The 18,383-nt window shown below is 36.8% G+C and overlaps 1 protein-coding gene across 1 annotated transcript in view; it reads left to right on the forward strand.

Annotated features, from left to right (window-relative positions):
* TENM1 (teneurin transmembrane protein 1) overlaps positions 1-18,383 on the forward strand; it is an 893,298-nt gene that overhangs the window by 256,164 nt on the left and 618,751 nt on the right. The window contains exon 3 of the mRNA XM_062183627.1: positions 5,852-6,132. Coding sequence (XP_062039611.1) covers positions 5,916-6,132 — 217 coding nt within the window. The 5' untranslated portion in view covers positions 5,852-5,915. The remainder of the gene's footprint in view (positions 1-5,851; positions 6,133-18,383) is intronic.

Genomic DNA, 18,383 nt, shown 5'->3' on the forward strand with positions numbered 1-18,383 from the left:
CTTCCCTAGAGCAGATTGGAGTGTGTGTGGGAAGGTTGGAGAAAGGGAAGGGAGAGGATGGTGATAGTAGATAATATAAACAGGGCCTAGAATATTGAATATCCCATTTATTTAATCCATCTAAGCGTCCTTGTAATTCCCTATACAATCATGGAATGTTAAAACTGGAAGAATTCTTTGAAATAATCCAATCTTGGTATTTTACCTTTAGAGAAACAAGGCCCTGAGAGAGTAAAAGTGATTTACCAAGGGTCACTTTGCCAGCTGTTCCTTTAAACAATTTTTTTAATTTATAAAAAGGGAATAAATTCACATGTACGATTTTAAGAGCATACTGATATTTCCCACCCTACCCTACCTTCTACCTTCCTTCCTCCTCCTTTTCTTATTTTTCTTTTAATTGTAGCAACATGCTTTCAATTTTCTTTATAATCATAAGCTTAAGCCTCCACTAAATAAAGAATTCAACAAGTAGTAAGTAGAAAAACCACTGTTCCTCAAGAGTATAGATAAGGGCTGTAAACAATAATCAAATCTCAAAATGTCGATTTCACTATTATATATTTTTTGTACTCTGTATATCAGTTACCACAAATGAGGGAAAACATAATATTTGTCTTTTGGGGACTGGCTTATTTTCCTAAGCATAATTGTCTGCAGTTGCACCCATTTTATTGTGAAAGACAGGATTTCATTATTTATGGTTTAGTAGTATTTCATATATATATATATGCATATATATATACATACAGTATTACTTTGAAAGACAATGGAGAATAGTGGTTAAGAGTTTGGCTGGTATAGATTATAAGAATTGAAATCCTAGTTCTGCAGTTTACTACCAGTGTAACCCTGGCCAATCACTTAATTTCCAGTCCTTGGCTTACTTTATCTGTAAAATGGGCATGAAAATAGTACCTATCACACAGAATGCTATGGAAATTAAATGAATTAATATATGGAAAGCACTAAAACAGGACCTGGTACCTGACAACTTCTATCATAAGTTAACTGCTACTCCTACTGCTGCTGCTATTGTTATTTTGATAATTCTGCCATCCCACATACTAAGTTGTCTCTCTCTAGTCTTGTGATGACTAAATAAATGAACATAAACCTCCATGGGTGTCTTCTAAAGCCACTTGGAGTTCATCTTTTAGCAAGTAGAGAAAAGAAAAACCAAGAGCAAACCACAGGTGGTGACATTTAAATGTATACCATGTGACCTTTTTGAATATAACTTGTGCAGTAGCAAGGATAATTGACTTCTTTTTCACTCTGTTCCAGAGCAGCATGAGTTTTATGTACACATTGCTTTGTTTGAAAGTTTATCATTAGCAAAATCATAGAGAAACAAAAATTGTGGTGATGTGAATAGCATTATAAATACAGTTGCCTTTTCCGAGTTAACAGGATACTCGTAGTTTCTAAATAGCATTTATGTGACAGCAGACCTCCAGGATACTTTGTTGGGCCCTGAATGAAAAAGTCACTGAAGCAAATATGAATCTTGCTTTACTCTGCATTAATTGGAACAACAACTTTCCATAATTGTTGTGCTTTCAAAGTTTGTTGGGTTTAAAATATTAATCTTTTTCCTTCATGATTATACTTTCCCATTATTCAGAAACTGAAATATTGGTCAGCAAATTCAAGCTGTACTTCTCAAGGCTTTGACAAAGATCACAGTTATATACCTCCACAACCCTACGTACACACAGTATATACCACTATATCATATACTTAAAGAGCCTGGAATGTTTCCCACATGATGTGGGTATGCTAACCCACATTTTATTACAAATTCTGTGGTTGAGAGTCAGAGACAGGAGCAGAGTCATTTCTCTTGATTTTGTGGTTTATTTTTTTTTAAGATTTATTTTATTTATTTGAAAGTCAGAGTTACACAGAGAGGTAGAGACAGAGAGAGAGGTCTTCCATCCACTGGTTCACTCCCCAGATGGCCTCAATGGCTGGAGCTGCACCAATCCAAAGCCAGGAGCCTCTTCGGGGCTTCCCACACGGGTACAGGGACCCAAGGACTTGGGCCATCTTCTACTGCTTTCCCAGGCCATAGCAGAGAGCTGGATTGGAAGAGGAGCAGCCGGGACTAGAACCGGCACCCATATGGGATGCCAGCACTTCAGGCCAGGGCATTAACCCACTGTGCCACAGCGCTGGCCCTGATTTTGTGGTTTAAAGAACATTGCTTCCAAGGACACACACTGACCTTGAATATACGTGACATTCTTAGCTGATTTATGGTTATGACTAACAATGATTAGAACTTTGAAAATGGCCATGGAAATTTCTCTCTTTTGTCATGGTTCAAGATGGATGTTCTCTGCTATGTCACTCAAAATAAGTGCTCTCGCTGTTTCTGTTTCTGGAGTTTACATGTTACAAATAAACTTACTGAAGGAAAAGAGAGTATCTAGTTTCCATATATAAATATAAAGGTACTTTTAGCATGATAAATCATATCTGTTAAAATATAACAATAAGCACTAGAAGTGAGATGCTTTCTTTTTTAAATATAATGAGTGGTGTTAAGTACAGAGTCATAATCAACTGAGGTTTAAGCAGGAACACTACTCTTGACCATACCTGTACAGTGTTTATCTTGACCCAAGTGGACCAAAGACTCAATGGAAAGAGCAAGTGAATAAATGGAAAGTATACTTTAGAAAGTAAAATAATATTTATTAATATCCATATTATAATAGAAACCATTGTATTAAGGTCTTTTTAGTTGTAAAGTCGGTAGATTTTTTGCATTGTCAATGGCTGTATATGGAAAATATGGCCCTACCCCCTTTCATTGAGCATTCATTCTTCAATGAACAAAGAAATGTATGTGTTCACTGCAATGAAGTTAGGTGAATTTTATTGATGCCTCTTTTTCTAGGTAAAATTGGCTGCAGTATGTATCTCTGGAAGTCCATTGTTGATTCAGTTCTCACTTTGCACTATTTGTAGAAAAGTCAAGGCCTAAAATTCAGACAGCGATTCACCTTCTGCAAAACATGCCATGGGAACCAAGTAACTATGATATGGAAAATTTGACTTATAATATACATGTTCAGTGAATTTCAGTGGTTGTTGTGATAGTGTTGGTGATAAACAAATGAAATCAAGTACTTTCATAACCAATCTTTTTTATCTTTAGTGATCAAATATTACTTTGTTTTCCTTTGTAAGAGTTATTTCATTCTCTTTTTTTGGTAGTTTTTTGAATTTATTCATTGCATTAGGTTGATAGTTCCTTGGGGGCAGAAACTATGGCTTATTCATTTCCACATTCTCTCTACCCCCTCTTGAGAGTACTCAACAATTTTTCATTCATCTAACACTTATTGATCTGATATCCACTATATGGCAGATATTGTGCTTATTCTGAATGATACAGCAGTGAATAGATAAAGTTAGTACCATCGTGGAGCTTACATTTTAATGGAGAGAGACAGATAGCAGACAATAAGTAAAATACAGAGTAGGTTATTTGGTGATAAGTGTTTTGAAAGATAGAAAGGAGGATGTGGAGCATTGAGTTTTGGTGGTTTTTAACGAGAGATTTTAAGGGCTCTGAGGTGAGAACCTGCCTGGTCTTTTCAGAAGCAGCAAGAAGGTTAGTTCAGCTAGAGTGCATGAAGTCAGGGAAAAATATCAAGAGGTGAGTTTGGAAAGATTAGGCTAGGGAGAGAGATAATTTGTAAGGGCCTTGTAGGCCATTGTAAGGATTTGGATTTTTATTTTGAAGGAAATAGGTCACCATTGCTGCTTCTGAGCAAAAGGCAGACATTTCATAACTTCGATTTTACAAGTTTCCATCTGAAGTGTAGAGAATGTGTGTAAGTGGTAAATAGTGCACTCAGAAGACCAATTAGGAGAATACTGCAATAATCCAGATGAGAGACGATGGCTCTAATCAACTTGGTACTGGGGAAGTAGAGTGATATGAGTGGATTCTATATATATTTCAAAGGTAGTACCAACAGGATTTACTGATGGATTGCATGTGGGGTGTGAGAGCAATGAGCCAAGGATGACTTCAAGTTCTTTGGGCTTATCAACCAAAAAAAAAATGGACTGACTATCTACCAAGATGGAGAACACTATGAGTGGAGCAGGTTTGAGGAGGAATGGGAAGCTGAGTTTTGAACCTACTAAATCTAAGATACCTTTTGTATAACCAAGTAGAGACATTGAATAGGCGGTTGGATATTTAAGTCTGTGGTTCAGGGGAGAGAGCCAGGCTGGAAGTACATATTGGAAAGGTAGGATTGTGTAGATGGTATATAAAGTAATGACATGGCATAACATTATATCACTGATGTTGGTAAATCATTAGTATGTATTTGTTTACCTGCCTTCTTTGTAATCATGCTCATCTCTGATATTAAAACAAACTAGCTGTTTCCATAGGCCATTTTGGGAATCTGTAGGTTCATTTGAGGGCATGTGCCTAGAGTAATGCTAAGTGGTTTGAGGGATATTCAGAGGCATAGTACTCAAATCTTGCCTTCAAAGACCTTAACATTTTGTTAGGGAACTAAGATCTTGACTTGTGAAACACCGTTCATACTATAAAGCAATACTTACCATCTAATATATGCCAGTCAATCATTAAGGCTTTATTGGGTCTTTTCTGTGTTCTATATGCTGGCTTTAAATGCAATAGGAATTCCAAGGAGTTAGATGCTGAACATGATAGAGAAGAATCATCCAGATGAGTGGAGATTTCTTTAAAATATGTATGATGAAGAACTGAAGAAAAATAAGAGTCATTTTTAATTGCAAGCTAAACTTACAAAGTTATTTGTCTTCAAAGTACGTTCTTTTTTATTTTTTTAACATTGTATAAAAGGACCAAGTTGCAAATTCGCAGCAGTGGATAGAAATGGTGATGATGAAATAATGTGAAGAATGAAAATCAGGACATTTTTGTAGGGCTTTTATGTTTACGGAGGACTTTGACATCTCAGATGGCACTTGATCTCCTCAAACCTCTCTGTGCTAAGTAGGGCAGCTAATGCCTTTCCTGGCCTTAAGAGCTGCAGTGGCTCCTAGCTCAGCATTCTTTCAGGAAAGGGGGTTCTTTCAGTGATTTCTCATGAAATTTATCATTGCTATTTCTAAACCCGATATAGGTCCTGCTGTTCCCAAACCAGTATAGTCACCACAAGTGTTGTTTCCATCCTCTCAGTACTAGAGAGAACAAAAGTTTACCACCACGTAACTCATTAAAAATGCTCTGCAGGCCTGAGACTCCAAAGCCACAAAATTGAACACAAAGAGCTCAGTCCCCCTCAAGGACACTTTATTTCATGAACTCTCGTAGCTGCTTTTCTCACTCAGAATCCCTTCCTTTTACAGAGCCCCTGTCTTAAATGTAATATTAAAACCAGAAGCAAGAATGTATTTTTGTCTGAACGAAGTTTTCTCACTTGTTTTCATTTCAAACAAGGGATGTGCTGGGTTAATATTTGTACTCTTGCCACTTTAATATCCAATATTTTTTTTAAATCTACTGAATCTAACATTAAAAACACATGTATACCATAAACAACATGATCCTTTATTTGTATTCCAAAACAAATATTTTTAAGGATTTTTCTCTTTTACCTTGAGTATTTTCTGATTCTGCAACCTCCAGCTTAATCCTAAATACTTGACAATATATGCATGAACAGAGTGTTGTTATTGCCTCCGGCTAGCCTCATGTCATCTAGTTTGTCTTTTGCTTCACTCCTTTGATAGTATTATCACGACCAATTGTGAATCTGCCAGATGTGTTTCCTCGCAAAAGAACAAATCTAAGAAGGCTTGTGTTTTTCCCTCTGTCTTTCAGGACTGCTTGCTTTAAAGGGCTTCCTTGTCCTTTTGTTCATGAAACTGATCTTCCTTAATTAGAGATGGAGCAAACAGATTGCAAACCTTACCAGCCTCTGTCAAAAGTCAAGCATGAAATGGATCTAGCTTATACCAGTTCTTCTGATGAGAGTGAAGATGGAAGAAAACCAAGACAGTCGTACAACTCCAGGGAAACTCTGCATGAGTACAACCAAGAGCTGAGGATGAATTACAACAGCCAGAGCAGAAAGAGGAAAGAAGTAGAGAAATCTACTCAAGGTACATTTTCATTGGATTTGTGTAACTAATAATATCATTTTTCATTAGGGAATGCTTGTGTACATAAACTTAGGTTTCAAAAAAACTGGTTAATAATTTGTACTCTTACATATGCTCAGGAAATCCATTTCATATGCTAACCCAGCTGAGGTTGTAGATTCCTGTGCTTTCTACGGATTATGCATGAATATGGATGCAACAATCCTCTTATCAGAGCATTCAAAATTTGATCCTACAAATAGCCATTTACAGACTGAAGGATAAATAATTTATAGTAAGATGAAAAGTAAACATCTAAGTGCTTTGTAAGCCATTGACTATATGGGACAAAAGTCCCAAATACATATTTGGCTACTGAGAAAGCTAGAAAATTTAAGGGGAGACTACTAAAAAGGATTCAGAAAGTCTATCAAAAGGAGCAGCAATTTTGTAAAGGAAGAGTAAGACATTTTTGGAACCCTTTCTACTATAGTGATATTTTAGAGCAAATTGCTTGGACATCTTTGGTTTCTCCATTTTGGACTCATAAGACAGTTTTAACCAATAGAAAAATGTAGAGGCCGGCATTGTGGCACAGCAGGTTATGTCCCTGCTTGTGGTACCCGCATCTCAGAGTGCTGGCTTGAATCACATCTACTCTGCATCTGATCCAGCTCCCTGCTAATGTGCCTGGGAAGGCTGTGGAAGATGGCCCAAGGGCTTGGTGCCCCTATCACAAATATGGGAGACCAGGGTGGAGTTCTGGCTCCTGGTTTCGGTCTGGCCCAGACCTGGCTGTTGCCACTGTTTGGGGAGTGTACCAGCAGATGAAAGATCTCTCTTTCTCGCTCTCTCTCCTCTCTCCTCTCTGTCACGCTGCCTTTCAAATAACAAAAATATAGATAAAATATGGCTTCCTACTGCTTTTCAATTGAAAAATAGTATTAGAGGCCGGCACCGCGGCTCACTTGGCTAATCTTCCGCCTGCGGTGCCAGCACTCTGGGTGCTAGTCCCGGTTGGGGTGCCAGATTCTGTCCCGGTTGCTTCTCCTCCAATCCAGCTCTCTGCTGTGGCCCGGGAAGGCAGTGGAGGATGGCCCAAGTGCTTGGGCCCTGCACCCCATGGGAGACCAGGAGAAGCACCTGGCTCCTGGCTTCGGATCAGCGTGGTGCACCAGCAGAAGCGTGCCAGCCATAGCGGCCATTTGGGGGGTAAACCAATGGAAAAGGAAGACCTTTCTTTCTGTCTCTCTCTCTCACTGTCTAACTCTACCTGTCAAAAAAAAAGGAAAAAAAAAAAAGAAAAACAGTATTAAAAACTATATAGAAAAGACTGTCATTGAAATATTCTTTTTAATAAGTCAATAATGAGACTATAAAATGGATTTGATTGTATAGATCAGCGATTCTGAAAGTATGGACAGTGAACCAGCAGCAACATAACTAGAGAACTTATTAAAAATTCAGTCTCAGACCTACCCCAGACCTATTGATTCAGAAACTCTGAGGTTAGGACCCATCTATTTATGGTTTAATAAACCCTCCAGGGAATTCTGATGTCTGAAGACCACTGTCCAAGGCCTCTGAAATCAGCTTTATTTAGAAGGCTTCAATGATCACATCTATTTTGGTGACTTTCAAATATCTTCAGTCCTAATCAATTTCCTAAATGCTAGTTCTAAATTTTGAGTCACCTGCTGGGCATATATAAATGAATAACATGCTGGAAACTCTAAGTCAATATATTTCAAATGGAAGTACTTATTTAAATCTCTGAGATCTGTTAACAATGTCCCCATTTTCCCAGTGAATCCACATACTTTCTCTGTCAAATAATCAGCTCCCTCAAAAGGAGAGTTGATCTTTACATCTCTCGAATCTATTTCCTCTTCATTTTCGTTATCATTGCTTTCATTTATTCCTTACCTAGACTTCTTTGTTCTATCTTATCTCCCTGGGTCTCACTTCATCCCTCTTGAATCCATTTACTGTTTTGTTACCTCTTCCTTGTAATACCCTTTCCTATCATCCCCCTGTATCCATATTAAGCCATCTTTCAAGGAATACCTTACAGGCATCCTGTGCCACTGAATCCTTGCTGTACCATCTCTACTCCACTGTGTAGATGATCTCTTCTCTCATGACCTTCCAGAATACTTTATTTTCAATGAAACTCTGTTTGAACTATTTGCCCTTTAATAGTCTTAAAGGAATTATCTACAGAAACACAAGTGCTTGTCATGCACTGGAAACTTTTCTTTAATTATTGCCATGTCAAATGCAGTTATTACAAATGATAGCTACCATTTTCTAATTAGCACTTGAAATTGAGCTAAAGATTTAGGATATTCATGCATTTGGATATACATTAAATGTTTGTGATATTAACTATATTATTCATTTTTATCTCTTAACATAATTCGTAAAAATTTCATTTCTGTGTTTTCAAGAAATTCATTTTAATCATTACTATTTTTTTCTGCCAAAGACTGTGGACATTTGTTCTAGCAATTTTCTTTTTCTGCCTGCCTGACAATTAGAAAATATTTTGTTTTGGTAATTTGGGGGAGGGGCTGTGTTATGCCTTAAGTAATGTATACCTTCCATTAAAATATTTCTCTGTATGTTTGTACTTATATAAGATGAACTTAACAATTGTGAGTTGTGGATTGTAGGGTTGGTGAATAGAGTGGTTAACCTATGTTGCGAGTTTAAATAAGAACACACACTGGTGGCAGTTCCTAAAGTATGAGAAATTTTATGCTGAATCCATATAAAGAGCTCACTAACTTCAGATTTTGTCTTTCTAAAATGTGATAAAGAATTTGGGGAGAAGTGTTTTTGTGTTTTATGATACTATCCTAACTTCCTTTCAATAGATATTTTTTACACAATAATCATTCACTTAGCACTTAATAAGTGTCATGCCCTGAGTCTGGTGTTGCTTGTATGAAATTCATAGTGTGGTTGTGAAAATGATCCCAAAATAATGATGTGGAAATAACTCATTGCAATTAAATTTAATAATTGTTCTTACATTACTGAAAAACAAAATGCTATGGAAATACACAGGATGAAATAACTAATTTCTTCAGGGAAATCGAGGTCTGTAAAAAGAAAAAAATTGGATCTATTCCTTAAAAGTTGAATAAGAGTTTCCCAGCAAGACATTTTAAGAAATTATATTAGCAGGTGCAAAATACAAAGCTATGAAAACTATTGGAATATGTAAATATGCAACATGACTATAGCAAGGTATCTTGGAGCCAGATCATGAAGTCTTGCATTTCCAAGTTAGAAATTATTTTCTTTAAGCATTGAAAATCAGGCTTTCATTTGTGGAAGGGTTCTGTTTTTAATTATAATATTTAGTATATGTAATGTATGAGATAATTGTAGACATGTAGCCAACATTGTAGAAGATTGATTATAGTTGCAAGGAGAAAAATATACGTAGCATGGAATTAAAGATAAGAATGGTGATGAAGGGATATAAAAATGGCTGTGGAGGTGAAGGGAACATTCAAGAGATATTAGTGTGGCCAAAGTTATAGGACTTGATAATTGGTTGCTTATTGAAGTTGAAAGAGGTAACAAAGTCAAGGATGATTCTAAAGTTTCAAGTTTGGTATCCTGGAAGGGTGATGTTCCATTTATCAAGAGCCAGAACAGAGTAGGAGGAGCAAGTTTGGAAAGGAAGAGGCTGAGTTTCTTTATGGAAATATTAAGTTTAAGATGCTTTTGTGACATCCAGGTAGATTATCTCATCAGACATCAGACAGTTGGAAATGGTTGTCTAAGGTTCAGGACAGATCTTGGCTGTGGATATAAGTATACTCTGGCTCATCAGTGTCTTAGAGTAGAAAATGCCTGGGGATGGATGAGATCATCCATGGGTTATATGTAGGGTAAGTCTAGAAAAACACCAAGAACAAGAACCGGAATCTATCATCCATAAACTGGCAGATCCACGTTTTGAGCCTATTTATATTTTTAGCCATCCTTCAGTGCACTCATTTATATAGATTCAGAAGCCAAAAGTCTGGAAACTTGAGATCTCATCCTCCACTGATTTACTCGTCTGTGGAAAAATGAATTACCTTTTGGGGAGAAATGAATTACCCCTTGTTTGGCAAAATAGTGAGTCCAAATATCTTTTCTTTGAGGATTCGGATTATTTTTGTTTTATTCCGTGTGTTCTATCTATAAGTAAGAGAAACCATTCTTAATTTTCACAAATATTTGTCAGTGATGATATCTAATAAAAATAAAATAAATTGAGCTTAATTGAGCTTAACTCATTATCTTTCAAATTTTATTTATATTTTAGACATTAATTTTATTTATTTGAATGGCACAGAGAGAGAGCGAGCAAGCGAGCGAGAGCACTGGTATCCACTGATTTACTCCTCAGATGGCTGCAATGGCCAGGGCAGGGCCAGGCCAAAGCCAGGAGCTTCTTCTAGGTCTCCCATGTGGGTGTAGGGGCCCAAGCACTTGGACTGTCTTCTTTCTTCCCAGGCATATTAGCAGGGAGCTGGATCAGAAGTGGAGCAATCAGGATCCAACTGGCAGTCGTATGTGATGCTGCTGTTGTAGGCAGCAGCCTTACCCATTATGTCACTCACTGGGCCCTAATTTTATTTAATTTGGCAGATAAAATTGTATTTATCATATACAAAATGATACTTTAAAGTGTATATACATTATGGATTCTTGGACAATCAGTTTCAGATCAGAAAGGAAAAAAGCAAGCATAATGTTGACTGGGTACCCACTGCAGTGCCCACTATGGTTAGATGCTATGCAACTTTAGGAAATTACTTTAGCTCTGAGCCTGTTTTTCTCCTCTGGAAAATTTACTTTATCATTATCATTGCCACAATAGTAATAATAATGAATATTAGCAATAGTAAATCTTGAATTATACCGCCTCTGTTCTAAGACTCTGCTAAGTGCTAGGTGCTTTATACTGTTCTTCAAAGTATGACACATTGTCCCCAGTTTGCAGATGAGGTAACTGAATTTAGACACCAAAAACTTGCCAGAGGTTCCACCTATAGGAAGTAATGAGAGTTGAAACTGGAAATGGAGTCTATGGCTTCAAAGCCCTGATTCTGCCCTGTACTACCTGCCTCAATACCTACATCAGGAGGTCATGATAAAGATTAATTTTCATCACAAGTGTGAAAAAGTGTAGGCACTCAAAAATAGCAATCTCTCTTAAGGGTTTACAAGGAGGTTAAATGCCTCATCAACCTGATTAACATCAAAAACAAAAAGCAGATGCTATGGTTTATAATTTATCATGAAATATTCCTGAGTCAATTTATTTCCACGTTTTTGGGAAGTTAATGTTTTACCTAATTCAGGAGTCGTTGAGGGAAAATACTTGATGAAACACTTGATCTATCTGAAGTATCAAGTTCACCCTCTTATCTTTATTTGCCAAGAAAACAGCAACCTTCACCTCCACACATGTCAAGTGCCAGATTCTAAAACTGATTTTTTTAAATCTTCTAAAACTTTGTGAATTAAAGGATGGTCTGTAATCTACTATAATTCACAATTATTTACTAACAGATAAATGAGCTCTAGGCAGGTTTACTTTATATGATTTTGGCAGATTGAATAGCGAGGTAGATTTGCTGGAGGCACACAGGCTAGCAATTGTTCCCAAGCAACCTTACTTCCAAGGGAGTATCAATTAACTAAGGAATTAGGATGAATCAAATTAAAATATAAGTATATGTATACATAAACCAAGGATAGTAATTTTAGTTGTGATAATTACCCTATAATTTTATATAGATTAGTTTTGAATGTAGCCATTTTACTGCAAAGTAATTATGAATGAAAAGTCACTCATGCATAAAAAGGAGATATGGAGAGGACTTGTTACAAATCCCACAATATCATAGGCTCCTAACATACAACAGCTGCCACATACATTTGGTTTCTTCCTTTTTACCCTGCTCTTTTGTGGCTTCTTTTTCTACTACTATTGTTTTTGTTTGTTCGGTTGGTTGGTTGTTTTCCTCTTCAGGATTGCAAACTGAACCTATATCTCACATTATCGCCATCTGGTGGGAAATTTTTAAACTGCCAGCTTGTATTTACCAAGATTACATGGAAAGCACAGATTTTCTATCATTCATCCATTCTTCCATCCATCCATCCATCCATCCATTTATGCATGAACATTCATTTGGTGTCAACTATGTGCCAGGTGCTGGAATTGGTGGATGAGGTTCATCTTGAGATAAATGGACATCAGTTGACTGTTATTTTCCTGCTCCTTGCTTCGGGTTCATGAGTCACTTCTTCCCACAGTAGAAGGCATAAGCACACACTGCCACACTTATGGGTTCAAGGAATAGACAGAAGGCCAACTTCAAAAAGCATATTTCTCTATTTTTATTTCAAGCATTTAGCAGTAGTTTAATTTATTTTTTGCTTATATTTAAACAGTTTGGATAACAATTGCTGCAAAAATCTTGAAAGAACCCTTAATCTTTGGATCTGTATTTCATGGTAAAGGTCACAGATGGCAGATATAATATAATGAAGCAATGCCTATAAAATGAAAATTTCAACAGCATTTGATCACATGTAATGAATTTTCTGCCGTGAACATGTTATGATCATAGTTGTCATAAGTTTGTGGCATAGAAATTTATACTGACCTCCTTGAATGAGCAGAGGCTATCAGAGGAAATTAACAAAGTTATTTAGCAACAATTCCAATTGGCTCGTGTCTTTCAGCCAATAACATTTGTTCAGGGAAACTTATTCAGAAAACATTTACTATATGGTATCTAAAGCTGGAATGGACTATCCATGACACTTGTGCCCTTGCTCCCTCTACCCACCACCCTGTGTAGACATCCCTGATTAATCATGCTGCTCTTTGTTGTTGAGCCCAGATGCAGCCTCACATTCTTTCCAACACAGCATTCCAAGCAAGCGTTGTCAATCAATCAGAGTTGGCAAAAGATGAAACCTATTTCCAATACATGATCTTCTTTTCTGTGCCAAATTCTGTGTTCGGCTCTGCAGAAATATTGGTGAATAAGAAGTAGTCTTTGACCTCAGCGTATTCAGAGAACAGTTGGGAAGGCAGGTATAAATCAATAATAGTGATGCAATATTATTGGTGTTGCAATAGTATTATATGTAAAATACTATTGAGGTCTAGAAGCTACAATATCTACTTAAGAATGATGACAATAATTATAGAAAATCACCTAACATTTATCTACCATCAGACATTGAGTAAGGTACTTTAAATAGGTTATGTTATTTAAATTTTTCAACAATACTATCAGGTTAGCATCATTGTTATACCCATTTTACAAATCAATAAAGTAAGACACCAAGATTCTTGCCCAGTAATGTAGCGGTAGGAAATGATAGAATGGGGATTAGCACCAGGAAGTCTGACAGTAGAACCCATTGCTATAACTACTAAGCACAGATAGAAAGCCATAAATTCAGATCTCAGGTTTAATTAAATGATGTCATTATGTGTGTTTACAAATGTGCATGTGCTTTTGTATGTGCATGTGTTGCAAGACATTTTGAAAATATCCCTATTACTGGGGCTGGCACCATGGCTCACTTGGTTAATCCTATGCCTGCAGTGCCAGCATCCCATATGGGTGCCAGGTTCTAGTCCTGGTTGCTCCTCTTCCAGTCCAGCTCTGTGCTGTGGCCCGGGAGGGCAGTGGAGGATGGCCCAAATGCTTGGGCCCCTGCACCCACGTGGGAGACTAGGAAGAAGCACCTGGCTCCTGGCTTTGGATCAGTGTAGCTCTGGCCATAGCGGCCATTTGGGAGGTGAACCAATGGAGGGGAGACCTTTCTCTCTTTCTCTCTCTCTCTCTCTCTCTCTCTCTCTCACACTCTCACTCTCACTCTCTCTCTCTGTCTAACTCTGTCAAATAAATTTAAAAAATCCCTATTACTCAAATCAGTTGACAGATTTAATGTAGTTCCTATCAAAATTCCAATGTCATTTTCCAAAGAAGTATAAATAGGTTCTTGAAACTATAGAAGAGCTCATCCAGTGTGACATATGTATACTCAGAAATAACGAGAATTGAGTATGAAACCATGAGAAGCATCTGGATTTAAAACACTAAGCAGAAGAAAAGAATTGATGTTGAGGTGTCTGAGAAGAAACAAAAGGAAATGGTATTACAACAGCAAAGGCAGAACTAACATCTTCATGTGTATCAGAATTAAGTAGAATGAAAATGGACAAAAGGCAGTGAAGCAGATAATTTAGCAGGACTTTGCTGACTTTAAACCACAGATTATCCAACTTAACTGGAATTTGCAATCAGAATTTGCAGGGAGTGCCACCCAGGCATTAAAAAAACTCCTGAGGAGATTTCAGTAGGCATCCAAAATTGGGATTCGTGGCCTTAGAGTAAGCAGTTCCAATATTAGGGAAAGAGGCCAGATGACAAGGATTTGAAGAGTGCACAGGAATGTAATTTCTGGAGTGAGAATCTTTTGGATAATGTGTCAGGATCTCAGGTGGAAGGAAAGGCTTTGAAAGGAGAACTTGCATGAGAACTTCCCCTGAGACAGGAAGTACATTCTACAATGGAGTAAGAAGAACTTAATATCTTAATGATCTCAATTTTGTTGGATAAATAAGAGACAACATAATCTGCTAAATACATAGATCCAGTTACGAGCTTCAGATGTGTACTGAGAGAAGTTTTTGAGTAAGCCACTATTATAGAGTCACATAGCTCGAGTAAGTAGTAGACCTAAGATATAAATGCATGGCTTTCTGACCAAAGCCTATATTCTTTCCCCTGAACTATAGATACATCTCTAGTAGATGATGTCCACACTGTGCTATGAATTCCAGAAAGCTGTTATCATTTGTAAAGATGTTTTCCAAACAGTATTGAGTGCCCAACTGAAGTTGGATATCATATTCTTTTAGAGTGTCACTTTGTACAATAGATTTAAGGGAGATAGGATATATATTTTATGTATTAAATTTTCTTTCCCCTTCTAACAAAAGGGGAACTCCAGAATCTCTTCTATACTGTTACTAGACATATTTCTAAAACACAAATCAGATTATACTGTTCTGAAAATCCTCCAATGGCTATCAATGAGTGGAGTCATAGTTCTTCTCAACAGTAGACGGGAGGACACTACTAAAATGCGTTTGAGAATCTAATCAAAACTCTTTTCAGAAAAAAATGTAAACACAATATTTGCCACATATTTCATGGAGTTCAGGAAGTCCTTGGAGATTTTCTGTATCCATAGGCCATTTGTTAATAGTTTCTCCTAAGAGAATTTTACTCCACTTCCTGAAACTTAGATCCTTCAAGATTTAGCAATAACAGGAGAATCTATAGGAGCATAGAAGTGGGAGACTGCCAGGCAGCGATCTCTGCCTTCGAAGTTCGGCTTCTTTTAGCATTATGTCATCTTGATTTACTGTTATCATCAACAACCAGGAAGTTTTCCACCTAATGTCAAATTCATAGACAGTTTGGGTTTTGTTTTTAATAAGAAAGGCACTATTTCCTTTCATAAATATTTATACAACACAACCCTACACATCAATGATATTTTCAAGTTATGCTGAGAAGTGCAGAGAGAGAGAGTGAGTGAGTGAGTGAATGAGTATGGGCAAGTTTGGAACCCAGTGTTAAGAGAATAGAAAGGAGCCAGTTAAGTGGAGAAAGGTAGGAGGGATTATTCCAGTGGTGCAGTATAGAAATTGCATCTTCAAGAATCTTTCTGAAGGTTATCATTTCTGTAAAACTTCCTTTTTCTTCAATATTAGTGAGCTAGGAGTAAAGATAACCACAATTCTTCACTTCCTAGGTACCAATTTTTTAAGAAATGGTAGACATTACCTAGTAGATCTTCATTTGGTTTAAGTAATTCTCTATGTAAATTCTTAAACTAATTTTATGAAACAGTATAGAATCACACTAAATATAGACGTATTTCCCAAGTTTGATTTTATCTTTAATCATCAAGCTGCTTCTTGCAGACATTCTTTAGCCATGAATAGTTAGGTCAGTTTCTCACTTCTTTTATCTTGCTGCTTCTGAGGCCACATAGCTTTTTGCTCTCAGTCTGAAAATAACTCTTGCCTCTGCAGGCACTCTCCATTTCTACTCTCTGTCTCTGAGCCACTTTGCTTAATAGTATGCTCATCCCTTTAATGATTCTTCCTAAATCTAGACTTGAAACTTCACCATAATATGGGGGATGATTGTGGTTTTCTCTTTTAAATAGCCCTTTACTCAGTGTAACTATGTATTTTCTTTGAGGATCTACGTAATTTCAGAAGGAAAAACTGATTCCCTGGCTAAGTGTCACACAGACGACTATCCCCTGGGAAACAAAGCAGCTATCCATTTTTGGATACATAATTTGGTTCCTCATTTTGAATTGCTTCAATCACCCAGTCACCGGGCAGGATCAAAGGGGATATATGTCCCTGGGGTTATGAAGACTGGGGGAAAAAAAGGTTTCTGTTTTCCTTTTAACACTTTAGAGCCCATTTATTATGTGGTTTACGCAAAGGCACAAAGACAAGGGCAAGTCAGATCATTTGAATGAGAAACACAATAGACAACATAACTGAAGCAGAGAGACTGTTGAAGAATTATTTTTAAAAAGAGGTTAGTGAAATATAGAGGGAAGCAGTTGCTAAACCTAAAAAGTAAAGTAAAAAGGCATGGATATGGTTCAATGCATAATAGGAAACCTCTGTGGAATCTTGAAGGGTTTTAGTTCACAGGGTTGATTGAGACTATGTCCATACTACATGCTGATTCTTTTTTTTTTTATTATAAAGATTTGAGGGAGACAGAATTGGAATTTTGAAGTGTAGCTTTATATTCATGGGAACGGTCAAAAGCAGTTTTAAATATCTGCAAAGGCATAACTATGAGGTATGCCAACATGTCCTGTCGGAAAATCCTCTTGTCAAAAAAACTGTTATTCTGATTTTTTGGTCATCTGTGATGCAGAACTGGCTCCATATACAAATAAATTCTATTTATTTTCAGCACTTTTCTTTCTCATTATAATTCTGAAAGGGTCTAGAGGTGACAGATGATAAATCTTGAATCCCCTGAAACCTTGGAAATACTCTCATTTGAAACCTAAATACCCAAAGCTGAGGATTCTGCTATCCCTCTAGTATAAACTGAACCATATGCAGTGCTATTTTGGTGCCAATCATTCCTGTAACACATGAGGTATTTAATTTCATTACTGTTGGGCCTATTTGAACAAATGACCCTTTGTATCTTTTATCTCATGGAAGAAAGAAGTTAGAAATGAGCTCAAAGGCTAAAGAAATAAGGGCACGCCCAAATCTTTCATAGAATTTAAAGGTTTGGGTTAAGAATCATTTCTCAAGCTTCAACTGAGACATTTACAAAGCTTCACTACTCAAGACCAATTAGGTCTTCTTATTAATAGTTCAAACCTGGAATCTCAAAAACACGTAAAAAAAAAAAACTATCACATTGACATAAAACTAGGCCGAATGCTAACATGCCTCGATTTAATCAATAAATATGGTCCCAGATCACCTGAACTAATTGAAAAAAAAAGTAATTTGTGGTTTTGATAAACGGGATGGTCACAAGACTGCAGAATTTTATTGTATGACTTATATGTATTATATATAATATGTATTTATATAATATGTTTAGTAATTAGCTATATAAATTTATGTATACATGCATATATAGGTTTGTGTGTGCATGTTATATGGAATAATGAGGTAAAGCAATTTATAATGAAATTGCACTCTAATTTTTTTCTATTGATTGCATTTTCTTAACCAATGAATAGTTGTATATAATAATGGAGAAACAAAACAGGAAAGAAGCCATGCATAGCAGCATCTAAAAGGCATGCATGGATACTGATGCCTCATATTTCTCCTGTGGCTTCCCATCCCAAATACACTAAACCCCAGGTATACTTGGCAAGTAATAGTGGTTGGCAAGCTTTGTGTTTCTCAATGATTTCCCTTAGACTCACACTTGGATAGATGACAATAAAGCTGATTCTGAAACATCCTAACTGTAACACACAGCCAAGATAGTATGTTCTTTCCAATCCACACCATGATTGGCAGGACCAATGCATCAGGCCAATGGAGTGTGGAATATATCTGATCAATTTGACTCAAAAACTTAAGTTGGTTGGGGGCAATCTTTTATCCTAGTAGCATAGCATAGCATCTGGTTAAGATGCCC

Source organism: Lepus europaeus, chromosome X (genome assembly GCF_033115175.1).
Source record: "Lepus europaeus isolate LE1 chromosome X, mLepTim1.pri, whole genome shotgun sequence".
In the NCBI taxonomy this organism is placed as follows: domain Eukaryota; kingdom Metazoa; phylum Chordata; class Mammalia; order Lagomorpha; family Leporidae; genus Lepus; species Lepus europaeus.